Raw genomic sequence first — 19,100 nt, 5'->3', positions numbered from 1 at the left:
GGAGAAGTTGCACGAAGTTTGGAAAAGAGCATGAAATTCTCATGCCAAACGCACCTAAATTTTTGCAATTCTTGATGGTGACACCTGGTTTGTCAAGAGGACGAAATCAATAAATGCTTCTGAAGTTGAACAAAACAAAGGAAAATGATGTGCTTGACCTGGCGGTTATATAAAAAAAAGTCATTTAATACATGATTGCCATCTGTACATCTCATGTATTTTTTCCATATTTGCCTGACTGTTTTCTTGACCATAATAAAAAAGAAAATCTTATCGATGTTTTAAAAATAATGTGATTTGTATCACCATATTTTTGGGAAAATGGTAACAACCTGATAAAATCATCTTAATTTTAAAATATTGCCATCTTAATATTTTTGTGACCTACTTTATATGGTCCTAAAAGTTTTCTTAACGTTTTCAAATAATTTCTTAATTTTTTTTTTATATTTACACGGAGAAACCACCCCCACGATCAGAGATGTAGCTGCGCTGGCTTTAAAAAAAATGTTAAACCTAATATACGGTTAGATTTTTCTTACGTTTCTCGGGCAAACAAAAATGGTAATTTATTGATAGATTTTCCATGCCAAGAGAATCTCAATTTCTAACATTTATCACATTGGTCTTGAATTTCACTTTTCTTTTGGTTACACAAAATCGAGTAAGATGGCTCGAAACCTGCCGTACATATCTCATGCAATCGTCTATGTCTAATTATGGCCCCCATTTAGGCTGCGCACAACTGCTTGACCCACCCAGTCTGAGTCGGACTCAGTAGGTGACCGAATCTTTGTTTTGGGATTGATAGACTGTAGTAAAGGCAGGCTCCTGATTTTGTCATTAAAGACTCCAGCCAGCTCATTTTGTGAGTGGGGACTTCTTAGAGAAAACATAGTTCGTAGTTAGGGATGCCAATGAATCAGATTCTATATTATAACAGACTAAATCCGACAGATTTGGTAAGCCAAAAACCATATCCAATTATAATTGAATCTGGATATGTTTTTCTCTTTTGCTATCGAATCTGACACATATCCAAATCCGATTAGATGTAAGAAAGCGGATTTTTTTGATATTTACACGAAGAAACCACCCCAGGATTAGAGACCTGGATGCTTCCATGGGCTTACCCCTATGAGCTTTTCACCATTGATGTCTGAACCTGAATCCAAATCCATTTAAACAACATCCTTAATCAAAACTGGTATTGGGCACATCGATCCTAATCTGAACCATTTACATCCCTATTTCTGGGAACTTGGCACAGATTGGGAACCGAGCCTAGAGAAATGAAGGTCCCAAAACCCAGATCCACAAAGTAAGGTTAGATCAAACCAATTCATCCTGAAGAAAACGGTAACACACGTAAAGTTGTAGCTATTTCCCATAAACCATTAGATATTTACAGATTATGCACACTATGATGAACACTGAACACGAGAGTTTTTTTTCTTTAAATAAAATACTGTCCAAGCATTTTTTATAAAGTTGCATCTAATTTGCAAGTCATTTATTCTAAAACCCAAGAACCACTATCTTTTCATAAACTCTTCAATTACATAGTTTGGCACCGGTGACCGACTTGGAGGTGTTGGCTTGTCACCTCGTGGTGGTTTTTTTATGATTAAATTTTTGGAACGGATGTCGTGGTTTCTATGCGTTGGAAAAACATGACCCAAGTACCAAGGCAAACATGCAGTTGACATCTGGAGGGTCAGATGTGCAAAAATAAAATAAAAAATGTAGACCTTACCATTAGAGCGTTTGGAATCCACATAAGGGATATATATATATATATATATAAAGAGAGAGAGAGAGAGAGAGAGAGAGAGAGAGAGAGTATTTAGCGCTCCTATGGGTTACTTAACCTCCTAGTTGGAACTTTTGGTGGGAAGTTTTGACCAAATCTAATCCCATGGATGTGTTCAGCATGCTCAAAATAGTAGGAATCAACTCTTGATTCTCATGTATTCCACGTAAAAAAAAAACATTTTTCGAGGGATGAATCTGATGTGCAAATTTGTAGTTCAGTGGTGTTCACAGGTCCCCCAACAGCATAGAACGAGTGTAATCCGATCCCAACCAAAAACAAAGCAATCAAGCTTGCTTTTTAGTACATAGCTACGGGGCAAGGTGCAAAAGATGATCACAAAGGTCAGTATCTTCAAGACACCTCTTTGTAAGGATGAAAAGAAGGATGCCATAATCTACAGATACCAAAGACATGCCCGGGCAGGTCACGAGGTGTAACCTTTTGTAAATAAACCCTGGTTCACAAATTTATCGCAGCAACAGTACAAGAAATAACACGCAAGCAACGCCAAAAAAATGAACACTAACAAATTTAAAATAACACAAAAAACCTTGCTAGTTTCCGTTGAATAAATCAAATTTACATCCAACTATCGTTTACGATCATAGAGTCAAGACTGTAGATTTGTTAGTTCTTGCAAGCAAGAACGAGTATTCAAGTGTTCCAGCAAGCAGATGAAAAGTAGAGATCCATTCGACTTGGAGGAGACAGTTCAGATGGTAATTTCCATTGATTGGAAACACAATGCTTCATTTACAGAATGATGGCCAATTTGAGTATACCACAAGCTTCCTAACATTCAAAATACTAACAAAACTACCTGCTGCACATGACAGCAGAGAATATAAGCAAAATATACATAAATACAACTATATACATGGAGATGGTGTTGCAGAACAATGTTTATTCCAATGGAAGGCCCAATGGAAGTGAATTAAGCAAGGGACTCTTCTCCTCATAAAACGCTTGCAGTTTGTCCTTTTTCTTTTTGAATTTATGCATCATATTTGTGTGCACCTCTTTTTCTTTCAGATACTCATCGTGGATGCATTTTAAGTCAGCTTCAGCTTCAGAGATCTTCTTTTGGGATTCCAGTAATTGAATGTAGCCTAGAGCCTTGTTCTCAGATGGCGCCACAGGAAAAAGTATGTCTGGTTCCCTGGAAGCCAATGCTTTACCTTAAAGCTATAGTTTGCAAATTCTGATATCCATTTGAACTAGAATTTCAATGTGCATAATGTAAAGCAAAGAAAAGCACTATTATTAACTCAAACAATTTTAGGTTTTCCTATAAATATAATTCAAATAAACAAATTGAGACAAGTATGGCACAATAAAATCATACATTCACCGAATCCCAACAAAGGCATTTCAAAACCCCAAAAAGCTTGCACAACATCTAGATTGAAAAGTTTCATTATAACTGAAGATTCACAACATTATTTACTTTTTATAACGTTTTCATTTTCCTTAAGACATTCCTATAAGACTGTGTCTAGGAGATACCAAAATCACCTTAATTTAGGTCTTCTTCGCAATAGTGGTATGAGTTTAGCGCCTTACCACAAATCTCCAAGTTCCCTGAGTTTTTGTGAACTGAAGAGAGAAAGACAGGAGGAGGATAGAGATGGGTGGCAGCCAGAAATTGAGGGAAGACATTCTAGCATCCTCTTGGATGAACACTCTATTGATATACTAAGGCTTTGAACGAAATTCAAGAAATACCCCTGCTGTACCAGAATATTACAGTCCTTCCATCGGATGGCCGGTTAAAGTTCTGCACCACAGGAAACATAAATAGTGTACCAGTACTACTATATATTGCTAGACTTAGACGGCCTCTCAATTTCATCTCCAATTCCTGATCTTCTATCTTTTCTCTCAAATAAAGTACTTTCCTAATTGGCAATCCTATATATTTTGCTCGATCATAGTTGACTAGATTGACAGACAATAGTAGTTGCATTCTTCGTGTCACAAAAAAAGATTGAAGGCATCATGGGCACATAAGAGTAGCTAGAAATGCTTTATCCAAGTACTTTCTGCAATTACAACTGTCAAAGCCCTTTATTCAGTTTCCGTCCTCGAATGAGCTACTGTGCATAATTTCTAATTACTCCAAGATATCAAATGTGTACACAAATAAACACAATAGCCTGAAGTAAAATGCCTCATAGAAGGATCACCAGCCCATTCCAAAGCCAAATATGCCATAACTCTCGATAATCCCAATGAATTCATGTCCTGTACTTAAGGCACATGCTTCATAAACCAGAACAACATTAAAGTTCTCCTAAGGTATCTGAAGATTCTTTTGACAGCTTCCAGATGACTTTTTCTTGGTGCATGAATAACCTGTGAAGCATGCTACGACATTTCTGAATGATTTCAGGGAAGGTTTAAAATTCTTTTCTTCTTTTAGATGTTTGCTTATAGCAGCAGGATCTAAAATAAGCCTGGCCTTTTCAGGAGATCGTTAGCATACTTACATTATTAACTTAAAGCATAAGGTAGTTTTACATATAATCAAGTTCTGTACCAATAAAGCACCTTAATGGTCCAAGTTAACCTGGAATTTGACATGCAAAACTTTTGCTCTACTGTTACGTTGTCCATGTATATGTATATATATATATATAGATATTCACATATATATGTATATAATGATGTAATAGGTAAATACCCTTTAAGGGTATTTTTGTCATTTTACTCATGAAAAGTACTGTTCATTAGGAACAGTTTTTCTCTTATTTATTTTTTATCTTTTTATTTAATGTCTTTTTTGTAAAGATTATGGGCTCTACGGTGAAAAGGCCATCACATTTGTGACTGTTGGGAGCTCCCCGATAGAGCCCCATGCTCGCCCTTTGTGTATAAATAGGGGTTGAACCCCTCTCTTGTAACTAATGCTTCTCTTAAGCATTTATGCTCAATAAAGATAAATATTTTTTACATTTTGTGTTTTTCTATTTAGTTCTTTAATGTTTTATATGCACTTAGTGCTTGTGATGTTGCCCCTTGATGGCTATTAATTTGTCCTATAGTGGACTTGTGCTTGTGCACATTGTGTTTGTGCTTATGCACTTTTGTGATCATAATCTTGTAAAGCCCTTAGTGGCATTGTTTTTGTATTTTCCGCTATTTCATTACATCTACATCATTAGTATAGTTTCTAGTTATTGCCATGTCCTCCAAATATACTAGAATAAGTCCCATTGGCACCTTTATAGTTTATGAATAATAAATGAACTAGATTTATTGAGAAACCATAACTGAAAACCACATGTTGAAAGCTATCAAACATGTATGCCATGCTTGCTTATATTGCCTTGTGGAGATGACGGACTTTTCTTTGAGAATCTCCTTTTATATATAAAAATGGTCGCTCTATGTACACTTCTTCATATAGGTCTTTACAAAGAAATGCTTTCTTGAAATCGAATTTATCGAACTTCCAACCAATACTCATCGCCAAGGATAACACAAAACCTGTGGCGTCCATTTTAACAATAGGACTAAAGGTTTCATCGTACTTCAAGTTGCATTCCTGGTTGTACCTTTTAGCCACAACCCTTGCTTTAAATCATTCTTTCCCATCATCAGACTTGTACTTCATTTTGTATACTCACTTAAATCCGATAACATTCTTGCCTAGCAGTCAATCCACGATCTCCAAAATTTCACATTTATTGAGTGCACTAATTTCTTCGTTTATCAACTCAATCTATCTAAAAATACCCTTTGTTTTATAAAAGAATTGAAACTCAGTGGACTGTTGAATTGCTATCATGAACACCTGACATTCCACGGAAATAGATTCATAATTTATGAATAGATCAATTGGATGAGTCATTCTCCAATAACACCCTAGTGTGGGCTGCTGGAGTGACATATATGTGTAACTCAAGCATCATTATGCTGCTGCACAGCCTGGGTTTTGTTAGTGCTGATCTGCACTCGGTTATGTTGCTGCAGATGTTGAGATTCCTACTACACATGCAGAGTTTCACCAGTTTTATGTTGCTGTACAAGTTGCAGTGCATGGAACTGAATGTACGGAATGTCCTTCAGCACATTCTATATCAGATAATTATGTTATTCTAGAGCATTTGCTGCAGTTTTCAGGTTTTTCTGCTGATTCATATGGTGTAATCTTCACAGACAGGTTCAGTCCCAGTGGTTTGCTGCAGAAAGTTGTGGCACAAAGGAACATGAGGTGCAACTGCCACAACCTGTGACGAAGGAAAATCTGCAGAATTTTCTGCTGTATGGCCACAAGACACAGGCGGCCAAAATCAGGAAGGGAGAAGTTTTCATTGTTAAGCAATCGGGCTGCACATCTGTAAAACCCATGGTTTTATACAACAACAACAACGCCTTCATCCCAAACAATTGGGGTCGGCGAAATGAACCAAAAAGAAAATCATTTTAGGTCCTCCACATGAATCCTTCTCCTCCACTCATTTCTATCCAATGTCATGTCCTCGGTGAGGTTCAAAGCATTCATATCCTTTCTTATCATCTCCATCCAAGTCTTCTTAGGCCTATCCCGACCTCTTTTAGCTAATATATTTTTCCATTTCTCCATCCTTCTAACCGGAGCATCATTAGGCCTTCGCCGAATATGCCCAAACCATCGTAAACGATTCTCACTCATCTTATTTTCAATGGACGCAATGCCTACCTTCTTACGTATTTCTTCGTTCCGAATCTTATCTTTTAGTGTCTTTCCACACATCCATCGAAGCATACGCATCTCAGTTACACTCATTTTTTGAAAATGATGTCTCTTGGCAGCCCAACATTCCGTACCATATAGTAAAGCGGGTCTAATTGACGTCCTATAAAACTTCTCCTTCAACCGCAATGGCATTCTACGATCGCACAACACTCCAGTTGCACTTTTCCATTTCATCCACCCAACCTTAATCCTATGATGTACATCTCCATCAATTTCTCCATTCTTTTGAATGATAGATCCCAAATATTTGAAACAGTCATCCACCGCTATTTCTTGCTCACCAAGCTTCACTACACTCTCATCACTACTTCGTTGCTTACTAAACCGACATTCCATATATTCTGTCTTACTCTTACACAACGTAAAACCTCTTGCTTTCAAAGTCTGTCTCCATAATTCTAACTTAGCATTAACCCAGCTCTAGACTCATCAATCAAAACAATATCATCGACAAACAACATACACCACGGCACATTTTCTTGAATTGATCTCGTAAGTTCATCTATCACTATAGCAAAAAGAAAAGGGCTTAATGCAGATCCTTGATGTAACCCAACCATTATAGGAAAATTGTTTGTCAGCCCTCCACAAGTGCGAACATTGGTTACTACTCCTTCGTACATATCTTTAATTATACTAATGTACTTGAGAGAGATACCTTTCTTAATCATTGTCCACCAGAGAACATCCCTAGGTACTCTATCGTATGCCTTCTCCAAATCAATAAAAACCATATGCAAATCTTTGTTCCCCTCTCTATATCTCTCAATAAGTTGTCTAAGAAGATGTATAGCTTCCATAGTTGATCTTCCAGGCATAAAACCAAATTGATTCTCCGATATCATGGCAACCTTCCTCAACCTATACTCAATCACCCTCTCCCAAAGTTTCATAGTATGACTCATGAGTTTTATACCACGATAGTTTGTGCAATCTTGTATATCACCCTTATTCTTATAGATAGGCACCAAAGTACACTCTTCCTCCACTCATTAGGCATCTTATTTGTCCGCCAAATCTTGTTAAAAAGATTTGCCAACCATACTAAACCTTTCTCACCCAAGCATTTCCAATCCTCGATAGGTATACCATCCGGGCCAACTGCCTTTTGTAAAATTGTCTATGAAAAGACAATACGCATACGAGCACAAAAAATATGAAAAAGATGTGCACGAAGGCACTCTCACAACACTTGAACAAATACGCAAAAGCGTAAAAACAATAAACATGCACAATGGCATGTATTTTATAGAAGGAACCGAATGCTTGAGTCTCTCAAGCTTAGGGAAAACAAGAGGGGAACACCCCTATTTATACAAGAAGGAGGAGGTGGAAGGGGGCTCCCAAGGGAGTCGTTGGGGAGCCCCCAACGGTCACATTTGTGACCGTTGGGGCCCCCCAACGACTCTCTTGGGGGACCCCCAATGCACCTTTTAGGAAAAAAAGGAAAAGAATAAAAAATAAAAAAAGATACAAAAAAAATAAAAGGAAAAAAAGATACAACATATTCCAAATGGAATATGTGCAAAAGGTGAAATTACAATTATACCCTTATCGGGTAATAAAAAAAGGAAAATATATAAATATACATATTTATATAAATAGAGATACATATACATATAAATAATTATATGTATATGTATCTCTAGGTATATAAGTATATATATTTATATTTACATCAACGAATTTAGGAGATACATTTTAACACCCCCCCTCAAACTTACGGTGTGATAACCGCAAGTTTGCCAAGGAGGAAATGAAATCTGGGCGAACATAGAGCTTTGGTGAAGAAGTCAACAAGCTGATACTCAGACGTTACGTATGGAAGATCAATGACCTTCTTCAAGTATTCTTCTCTGACATAATGACAGTCCATCTCTATATGCTTTGTTCGCTCGTGAAAGGTGTGATTCTTGGCAATATAAATTGCACTTTTATTGTCACAGCACAACTTTGTTGGTTCTCTGATAAATACTCCCATATCTTCCAAAAGACTTCGAATCCATATAATTTTCATGGTGGTAGATGCCATGGCTCTATATTCGGCTTCAGTGGATGACAGGGAGACCTTTTGTTGCTTTTTGCATCGTCATGAGATCAAAGACTCACCTAAGAAAACACAGAAACCAGTGGTGGAGTGACGGTTACTAGGGTCACCTCCCCAATCTGAGTCAGTATAAGCAAGCAATTTCAATTCAGAGGAAGAGGATAAAAATACTCCCTTATTTACCGTTCCCTTCAAATATCTGATGATGCGAAGCACAACACTCATATGAATGGTTGTAGGAGCATGCTGAAACTGACTGGCGATGTGTATAGCATGTGACAAGTCGGGTCGAGTAATGCTAAGATACATTAAAGACCCTACCAACTGCCTGTAAGGAGTATGATCGGTTAGAGGAACACCGTCGTCAATTTTCATTTTTGCTCCCACAACTTCAGGAGTTTCGCATACTTTGTCATAAAAAATACCTGACCTGTCAATAATCTCGTAGGCAAGTTTAGATTGAGATAGAAAATAACCACGTTGCGAATAGGCAACCTCAATTCCAAGAAAATATGTCAGAAAACCTAAGTCTGACATCTCAAATTTTGAAGTCAAGACGGATTTAATACCCTTGACTCCTTGAACATCATCACCTGTTATTAACATGTCATCAACATAAAGTAATAAAATTACAATCCCTGCATTAGATTTTCTAGTAAACAAAGCAGTATCAGTATAACACGATGAAAAACCATTTTCCAACATTACACTGGTAAATCTATCATACCAGGCTTTGGGGGCCTGCTTTAAGCCATAAAGAGCCTTTCGAAGACAAAGAACTTTATCCTTAGGGATTATCATGCCTGGTGGGGCATCCATATATACTTCTTCGTTAAGATCACCATTTAAAAAGGCATTTTTGACATCCATTTGAAAAATGTTCCAATTTTTAATAGATGCAATAGTAATAAGACACCTAACAGTAACCATCCGAGCTACAGGTGCAAAGGTTTCTTCGTAATCAATTCCATACTCTTGCCCATACCCTTTAGCAACTAATCGAGCTTTATACCTTTCTAAAGAACCATCACTCTTAGTTTTAACTTTAAAGACCCATCGACAGCCTATAGTTTTCTTTCCTATAGGTAGAATTTGAAAATCCCAAGTTCCTGCCTTTTTAAGAGCATTAAGTTCACTTTGCATGGCTTCTTGCCATTCTATACATTTTTTAGCTTCTGCAAAATTTCTTGGTTCGAAATAAGAGTGAATAGCACTAAGACAAGCCCTATATCGGGGTGAAAAAGAATCAAACGATACAAAGCGAGTTGGAGGTCTTCTATTTCTTTCAGATCTTCTATGGTCAAGAGGAGTGGAAAGCTCACTATATTGATCAATAGCACTTCTAAAGGTGTCTTGGTTTCTACGAGAGTAGGTAATAGGCTCACTTGGAACTCTACTTTCTGGATCATTATGTTCACCAATATCTTCATCATGTTCCTCATCATAATCACTAGATATGTCATCATTACAAGATAACAAGTCAAATAAGAAGGAGTAATCAAAATTTTCTTATTGAGAAACATTTTTTTCAAAACCACTCTCATTTTCTAAAAATGTTACATTTCTAGAGACATATAGCTTATCCTCTCGAAGATCGTAACAACGAAACCCTTTTTGAGTTTCGGAATACCCAAGAAAAGCACACGGGATAGCCTTGGGTGAAAGCTTGTCATTCTTATCCGTAAGTATGAAACACTTACAACCGAAGACCCTTAACCTATTATAATCAGGTTCAAGCTTATGTAATATCTCAAAAGGAGATATTTTACCTAATAACCTAGATAGTAGACGATTTATTAAATAAACAGAAGTAAGAGCTGCTTCGGCCCAAAAGTTTTTAGGAATATTTTGAGATATAAGAAGAGTCCTAGTGGTCTCAATAATGTGCCTATGTTTTCTTTCAGCCAACCCATTCTGTTGAGGTGTTTTAGGACAAGACCTTTGGTGAATAATACCGTGATCCTCAAGATATACCTTAAATTGATTGGAGAGATATTCTCCCCCAGAGTCACTTCTAAAAATCTTTATGTTGCTATTGAATTGATTCTTAATCATTGAGTGAAAATTTTTAAAACATGAAAACACTTCATGTTTATACTTAAGAAAATATATCCACGAGTAACGGGAAAAGTCATCCACAAATATTACATAATAAGAAAAACCTCCTTTTGAAACAACAGGTGCGGGTCCCCAAACATCTGAGTGAACAATTTCGAAAGTTTTGGAAGAGAACATAGTTCTTTGCTCAAAAGGTAAGCTGCGCATTTTTCCGAGAATGCAGTCATTACAAGAAAAAGAGCTTTTACATAGGTCTTTTGCAAAATGTAAATATGATAACTTGGTGATATTAGGATGACCAAGTCTTTTGTGCCATACATTTATATCCTTATGTCGGGCAACATTACACAAAACTTTTGGAACTTGAAGAGATTCCATATAGTATAGATCTCCTCTTCTAAAGCCTTCCCCAATCAATTTCCTGGACTGGCGATCCTGTATTAAGCATTTGTCACAAGAGAATTTAATATCACAGCCATGGTCCGTGAGTTGAGAAACAGAGAGGAGGTTTAAGTTAAGTTTAGGTATAAATCTGATTTTTGGAATAGAAAACTCTTGAGTTTCAAAATTGCCAATTCCTTTAATTTCAAGAGAGGTTCCATCAGCAGTGGAGACATAAGATGGGGAACGGTTTTTTAAATAATCGGAAAGTGACAAAAAGTTTGGGGACATATGAAAAGATGCACCAGAGTCCAAAAGCCAAGAGATTTTACCTGGAGGAGAAGAAGTGGATACGGCCGCACCGGAGGTAGATCCCTTGAGGAGAGGTTGAAGGGCTTCCACTATTTGATTTATAGAAAGGGTCCCACTTGAAGATGCCTCATCCTTCTGTGGTACACCAGTGGTCGTCATAGCTAGAAGTCTCTTCCATTTAGGACTTACGGGTTTGATGTGTCCCGGTTCTTTACAAAAATGACAAATAGTTTTGCTATAGTCCCTTCTTCCTCTTTGACCACCATTTTCACCTTGATTTTGGAATTTAAAATGAGGGGGACGATAGGTTTTTACATTGTTTCCGGGTCTTGATAAAACATTGACCTCACTATGTTCTTCAATATTACAAGGGACCGCAAGGACATTTGGTCCTTGTTTACATAAATTCATACGAGTCTCTTCACCACTTAACTTGGTGAGAACATCTTCAAGAGAAGGAGGAGTGAAAGAGGAGAGAAGAGATGACCTTATTTGCTCAAATTCGGGCCTTAGCCCATTTAAGAAATTGAAGAACCGATCTTCTTCAAGTTGCTTATGACGGAGCTCAATTGCCTCTCCACTCCATTTTGGTTCAAGCCTTGCAAGCTCATCCCAAATAGAGGAAAGATCGGCAAAGTATTCCCTAATCGTCATTTTACCTTGGGAGAGAGAGATAGCCTTCTTTTGAAGGTAATACTTATGAGAGAGATCCCTTGAGGTGTACATTTTTTCAAGATAATGCCAAGCTTCCGATGCCTTTTTGAATTTAATAATGTTGGCATTAATCTTGGTTTCTACGGATGAGAAAAACCATGAGAGAATCTTGAAATTCTTCATTTCCCATTCATCGTGTTTCTTGGAGTATTCTTCAAGAGCTTTGGTTCTTTCTTCTCCCTCAAGAATCTTGATTTCGCCTTCTTTTACTATGGTAATCTTGGGTTCCGGCTCCGGAATTGTGCCAAGAACATATCCCCATAGGCCTTTCCCTTTTATATGAGCCTCCATATTCCCGGCCCAAACATGATAGTTGAACCCATTTAATTTGAAACCAAGAGAAAAATGGGACTCTTTTTCGCCCATTAGAGAGAAGAGAGATAGAGAAAAAAGCGTACCAACACAATATTTCCAACACCAATTTTGCACAAGATTCTTCTAAAATATTTGAGAAGAAAGATCCACCACTTCAATCTTCAAGGATCGGAAGGCACGTTTTTCGAGGCACTCGAAAAAAAGAGAATCCCATGATATTCAATAATCAACCTTTCTTTGATACCATGTAAAATTGTCTATGAAAAGACAATACGCATACGAGCACAAAAAATATGAAAAAGATGTGCACGAAGGCACTCTCACAACACTTGAACAAATACGCAAAAGCGTAAAAACAATAAACATGCACAATGGCATGTATTTTATAGAAGGAACCGAATGCTTGAGTCTCTCAAGCTTAGGGAAAACAAGAGGGGAACACCCCTATTTATACAAGAAGGAGGAGGTGCAAGGGGGCTCCCAAGGGAGTCGTTGGGGAGCCCCCAACGACTCTCTTGGGGGACCCCCAATGCACCTTTTAGGAAAAAAAGGAAAAGAATAAAAAATAAAAAAAGATACAAAAAAAATAAAAGGAAAAAAAGATACAACATATTCCAAATGGAATATGTGCAAAAGGTGAAATTACAATTATACCCTTATCGGGTAATCGAAAAAGAAAAATATATAAATATACATATTTATATAAATAGAGATACATATACATATAAATAATTATATGTATATGTATCTCTAGGTATATAAGTATATATATTTATATTTACATCAACGAATTTAGGAGATACATTTTAACACCTTTCTGGATTGCATTTTCTTCAAAGCCTCTGCAATTTCTTTCTTTTGAATCTTGCACATGAAGTCCCGATTCATCTCATGAAAATGAATGGAGAAGTCTCCAAGATCCTGGGCATGTCTTCCATTAAATAGCTTATCAAAATAATCTTTTCATCTCTCCTTAATCTCCTCATCTTTAACTAAAACCCTTTGTGTTTCATCTTTGATACATCTAACCATACCCAGATCCCTCGATTTCATATCTCTCATCTTTGCAAGCCTATAAATATCCTTTTCGCCCTCCTTGGTATCCAACTTGTCATAGACCTCCTTATATACCTTATCCCTCGCGTTTCGAACTACTGTTTTGGCTTCCTCCTTTGCTGCCATATACTTCTCCAAATTCTCATTATCACGACTCTTACTTATATTTCTATAACACTCTCTTTTAACCTTAATAGCTAATTTGACATCTTTGTTCCACCATGATGTATCCTTACCTAGCGGTGCACCGCCTTTAGACTCACCCAAAACCTCCTTCACCACCTTTCGCATGCAACCCGCTATCTTATTCCAGATTGATTCTGCATCCTCCTCGAGACACCAATTAGCTTCCTTAGCTATCTGTTCTACAAACATTCCTTGTTTAGCTCCTTTCAGTGCCCACCATTCAATTCTAGGATCTATCCTATGTCTATCCCTTTTGTGGTATTTTCTAATTTTAAGATCTAAAATTAAGACTATATGCTGTGTAGCTACACTTTCTCCCGGTATAACCTTACAATCGATGCAACAACCCCTATCTCTCTTTCTGAGTAGGAAAAAATCTATCTGATTCTTATTAACCCTACTTTTAAATGTTACTAGGTGATACTCCCTCTTCCTAAACCACGTGTTGGCTAAAGATCAAATCATAGGACAAACCAAAATCTAAAATCCTTTCTCCACTTTCGTTTCTTTCTCCTATACCATAGCCTCCATGGATACTCTCAAATCCATCCCTACTAATGTCTACATGTCCATTAAGGTTTCCGCCGATGAAAATCTCTTCTCCATGAGATATCCCTTGTACTACTCCGTCTAAATCTTCCCAAAATTGACGCTTAATGGAATCGTCTAAACCGACTTGAGGTGCATAAACACTAATAAAATTAATAATATCCGTACCTACTACTAATCTAATAAGTATAATCATATCCCCCTTCCTACAGACCTCAACTACATTATCTATAAACTCACGACTAATAACAATCCCAACTCCATTCCTATTCCTATGTATTCCTGAATACCAAATCTTATAACCCCAAGGTTGTATCACTTTTGCTTTCTCACCTACCCATTTGGTCTCTTGTAAACATAAAATATCAATCTTTCTCCTACACATAACATCTACTAACTCTACCAACTTACCAGTTAAAGACCCTATGTTCCAAGTGGCTAACCTAATTGTATGGTCTTGAACTATCTTTTTTACCCTCACCCGTTCAACAAAGTGCGGGAACCCTTGCCTATTTGACCCCACCCCCGGGCGCCGGTTTGACGCATCGCTTTTGGGCAATGTCCTAGCTACCCTTGCCCACTTATCACTGCCTCCGGGCCTATAGAGTATAGAGCGTCGCTTAGTAGGGACTGCCCCAACGAAATTCGCATATTGGTTCATATTCATAGGGTGTGACTAAGTTTTTACGTTGGCTGTCACTGGCCTACCGCAACCCTCCTCCGTTATCCGGGCTTGGGACAGACAGTGTATAACTAAACAGTTATGCACAGAATAAAAAAACACGGCCTAAAAATGTATAAAAAGGAAGTTTTTTTTTTGAAAAGAAACGACATGAAAACGCCACAAAAGGAGAATTTGGGGGAAGTACATAAAAAATACCTTGAATCGTCGCTCATCGAGGGGGTCTACCTGCGTCGCCCGTGTCAGATCTCCCAAGGCGTGAAAACCCCCTCACTGCCGCTGAGAGAGAGAGAGATAGATGTGCGGTGGGAGCTTCGTCTACCTCTGGCGACCCAGGTTCCGACGATCTTCCTGAGAGAGAGAGAGAGAGAGAGAGAGAGAGAGAGAGAGAGAGAGAGAGAGAGAGAGAGAGAGAGAGTATCCGGTAGTCGAGGGTGTAATGAAATGGTGGTCTTAAAAAAATGCACAAATAACTCACAAACAAGTGTCTATTGGAGACACGGCAACCCAGGTTCCGACGATCTTCCTGAGAGAGAGAGAGAGAGAGAGAGAGAGAGAGTATCCGGTAGTCGAGGGTGTAATGAAATGGTGGTCTTAAAAAAATGCACAAATAACTCACAAACAAGTGTCTATTGGAGACACTACAAGCATGACCCTTGAAAGGGTATAAAGGGAAGAACACTTGAAAAATAAATAATACTTTATTCATGAACAAAATGCTTAAGAAGCATGGTTATTTACATTGAAGGGGTTCACCCCTATATATACAAAAAAGTGGGAGAGAGAGAAGAGCTCATTTTGAGCTCTCCAAAAGAGACGTTGGATTCCAACGTCTCTTAATATAGCTGTTGGACTACAGTCCAACAACATTTATTATTATAGCTGTTGGACTATAGTCCAACAACATTTATTATAGCGGTTGGACTACAGTCCAACAGCTATTTGCACAGTCAAGTTCCAACAGGAACTTGACTGGATCAAATATCTAGTTTCTATTGAACTAGATGCTAAAAAAGAAAATAAAGAAAAATAGAAAAAGAAAATAATAAAAGAAAATATAATAATATTAATATATATATATATATATATATATATATATATATATATATATATATATATATATATATATATATATATATATATATATATATATATATATTACAGTTTACATTTTAACACTCCCCCTCAAACTTACGGTACAATGAGCGAAAGTTTGTCTAAGAGAAAGTGAAATCTGGGGGCAGCGAGAGGCTTGGTGAAGAAGTCTGCTAATTGATATTCTGATGTAACATATGGCAGATCAATGGTTCCATGTAAGTATTCCTCTCTGACATAGTGACAGTCCATCTCAATGTGTTTAGTGCGCTTATGGAATGTCCGGTTGCTTGCAATGTAGATTGTACTTTTGTTGTCACAGCACATCTTTGAAGCTTGCGTTGCTTTTAGCTCCTATATCCGCTAGCAATCGTCTGAGCCAAACAACCTCCATAGTGGTGGTTGCCATGCCTCTGTATTCAGCTTCGGTGGAGGAAAGAGAGACTTTCTGCTGCTTCTTGCACCTCTACGAAATTATGGTTTCACCTAGGAACACACAAAAACCAGTAGTTGAGTGTCTATTATTGGGATCACCTCCCCAGTCAGCATCAGTATATGCAATTAAATTTAATGAAGATGAAGCAGACAAGAAGAGTCCTCGTAAAAGAGAGGATTTTAAGTATCTAATAATACGCAAAATCGCTCCCATGTGCACGAAGGTGGGAGCATGCTGAAACTGACTGACTGTATGAACCGTATGAGTTATATCTGGCCTAGTAATGGAAAGATAAGAAAGAACTCCAACAAGCTGTCTATAAGGAGTAGGATCATCAAGAAGTTCTCCATCATCAATTTTCATTTTAACATTGACAACTTCTGGAGTTAAATTAACAAGCTTTTCTATTGGAGTTGTATTCTTTAATGAGGAAGATGACATCCTATTAATGAGGTAGGTGGCAGTTAGGACCGCTTCAGCCCAAAAACTTTTTGGAACTTGATTTGCAATTAGCAATGTCCTAGTAGTTTTCATAATGTGCCGATGTTTGCGTTCGGCTAGGCCATTCTGTTGTGGAGTGTGTGGACATGATCTTTGATGTGTAATACCATGTAAATTGAGATAGTCTTTGAATTCGTTGGACATAAATTCTCCCCCTGAATCAGTGCGAAAAACAGAAATATCATTTTGAAACTTATTTTTAACCATTTTATGAAATATTTGGAAGTTAGCAAAGACATCAGATTTATGTTTAAGAAAACAAATCCAAGTATGTCTAGAAAAGTCATCAACAAAAATGACATAATATGTATAACCACCTTTGGAAATAACTGGTGCGGGGCCCCAAACATCCGAATGTATTAACTCAAGTGGTTGTGAGGAAACAAAAGTTCTACTAAGAAATGGTAACCTTTTCATTTTGCCAAGAATGCAGTTGTTTGTGCCTTAATTCGATTGCCTCACCACTCTATTTAGGTTCAAGGATTGCGAGCTCGTCCCAAATAGAGGATAATTCGGCAAAGTACTCCCGAATGGTCATGTCGTTTTGTTGGAGAGTCAAAGCCCTCTTTTGGAGAAAGTACTTGTGGGATAGATCTCTTGAGGTGTACATTTTCTCAAGATATACCCAAGCTTCGGAAGCCCTTTTAAATTTGATGATATTGGCGTTTATCTTAGTTTCAACGGATGAAAAAATCCAAGTTAAGATCTTGAAGTTCTTTATTTCCCAATCATCATGTTTCTTAGAATACTCTTCAAGAGCCTTTTGTCTTTCATCCCCTTCAAGGATCTTAATATCCCCTCCTTCAATAATGGTAATTTTGGGTTCCGGTTCTGGTATGGATCCATCAACGTAACCCCAAAGCCCCTTTCCTTTAATATGGGCTTCCATATTACCGGCCCAAACATGATAGTTTGAGCCATTAAGCTTAAACCCAAGGGAGAAATGGGAGTCTTTTTCGCCCATTAGAAAGGAAAAAATGCAAGGGATAGTACGTACCTTAATTACTTTTCGCGTCTTTCTTGACAAGAGAGGCTCCTAAAATATTGCTCGAAGAAAGTGATCCTCTTTGATTTCAAAAAACATGAAGGCACGCTTTTCGAGGAATGCAAGAGAAGGCGAATCGCAATTCTTCTTCTTCAACGAGGCTCTGATACCATGTAAAAGTATCTTCAACAAGATACTTTAGTCGATAACGCAATAACCTTGAGAATAAACGTGTGAACATACACACCCAAGAACACTTGTGCACAACAAGCACAACACACCGAATCACAAATGTGCAAATGCACTCATAAGATTCATAAACAACTAAAGAGGTTGGGCTATAATCCCAAATCCCTTAAGAAAATACAAGAGGAGCTGCCCATATATATAGGGCTTTGAGGAGGCCTTGGGAGGGGCTCCACATAGTCGTTGGAGCCCCTCCAACGGTCACAAATGTGACCGTTGGAGGGGTCCAACGACTAGTGGGTTGGGCCCCTCCCAATGCAAGTACAATGCATTAAATGCAAAAAGAAAAAGGAATAAAGAAAAAAGAAAAAGAAAATAAATACAAAAACATATTCTCGAAAAAGAATGTGTAAAATTCCTAAACTACCCTTACTAGGAATATATATATTTTATATATATATATATATAATTGGTAAATACATATCCATATATTATATATATGTATATGTATTACCTTATATATATAAAATATATATGCGAAATTACAAGTTTGATTACATAATTTAACACCCCCCCTCAAACTTAGGGCAAGATGACCGAAAGTTTGCCAAGAAGGAAGTTGAACCGCGGAGCGCACAAGGCTTTAGTAAAGAAATCTGCCAACTGATATTCGGACGTGACATAAGGGAGATCAATGACTCCTCTGAGATATACTTCACGAACATAGTGACAGTCCATTTCGATGTGTTTAGTCCGCTCATGAAAGGTGTGATTCTTTGCAATGTAGATTGCACTCTTGTTGTCGCAGCATAGCTTGGTGGGTCCTTCAATTTTGATCCCCATGTCTTCTAGCAGTTGGTGAATCCAAACAATCTCCATGGTAGTAGTTGCCATGACACGATATTCAGCTTCAGTTGAGGACTGCGACACCTTTTGTTGCTTCTTGCATCTCCACGAAATTAGTGAGTCTCCTAAGAACACACAAAAGCCAGTGGTGGAGTGACGGTTATTTGGGTCACCTCCCAAATCTGAGTCAGTAT

At 37.6% G+C, this 19,100-nt stretch overlaps 1 protein-coding gene across 3 annotated transcripts in view; it reads right to left on the bottom strand.

Annotated features, from left to right (window-relative positions):
* Window positions 1-2,527: 2,527 nt before the first annotated feature.
* The window catches only part of LOC149843423 (En/Spm-like transposon), a 150,358-nt gene continuing 133,785 nt past the window's right edge, over window positions 2,528-19,100 (bottom strand). For all 3 annotated transcript variants that reach the window (XM_089999786.1, XM_089999785.1, XM_089999784.1), the window contains exon 13: window positions 2,528-2,975. In XM_089999786.1, coding sequence (XP_089855912.1) covers window positions 2,720-2,975 — 256 coding nt within the window. In that variant the 3' untranslated portion in view covers window positions 2,528-2,719. The remainder of the gene's footprint in view (window positions 2,976-19,100) is intronic.

Source organism: Nuphar pumila, chromosome 3, assembly GCF_984573655.1.
Source record: "Nuphar pumila chromosome 3, dmNupPumi1.hap1.1, whole genome shotgun sequence".
NCBI lineage: Eukaryota > Viridiplantae > Streptophyta > Magnoliopsida > Nymphaeales > Nymphaeaceae > Nuphar > Nuphar pumila.
This window is presented reverse-complemented; position numbering and strand designations above follow the sequence as displayed.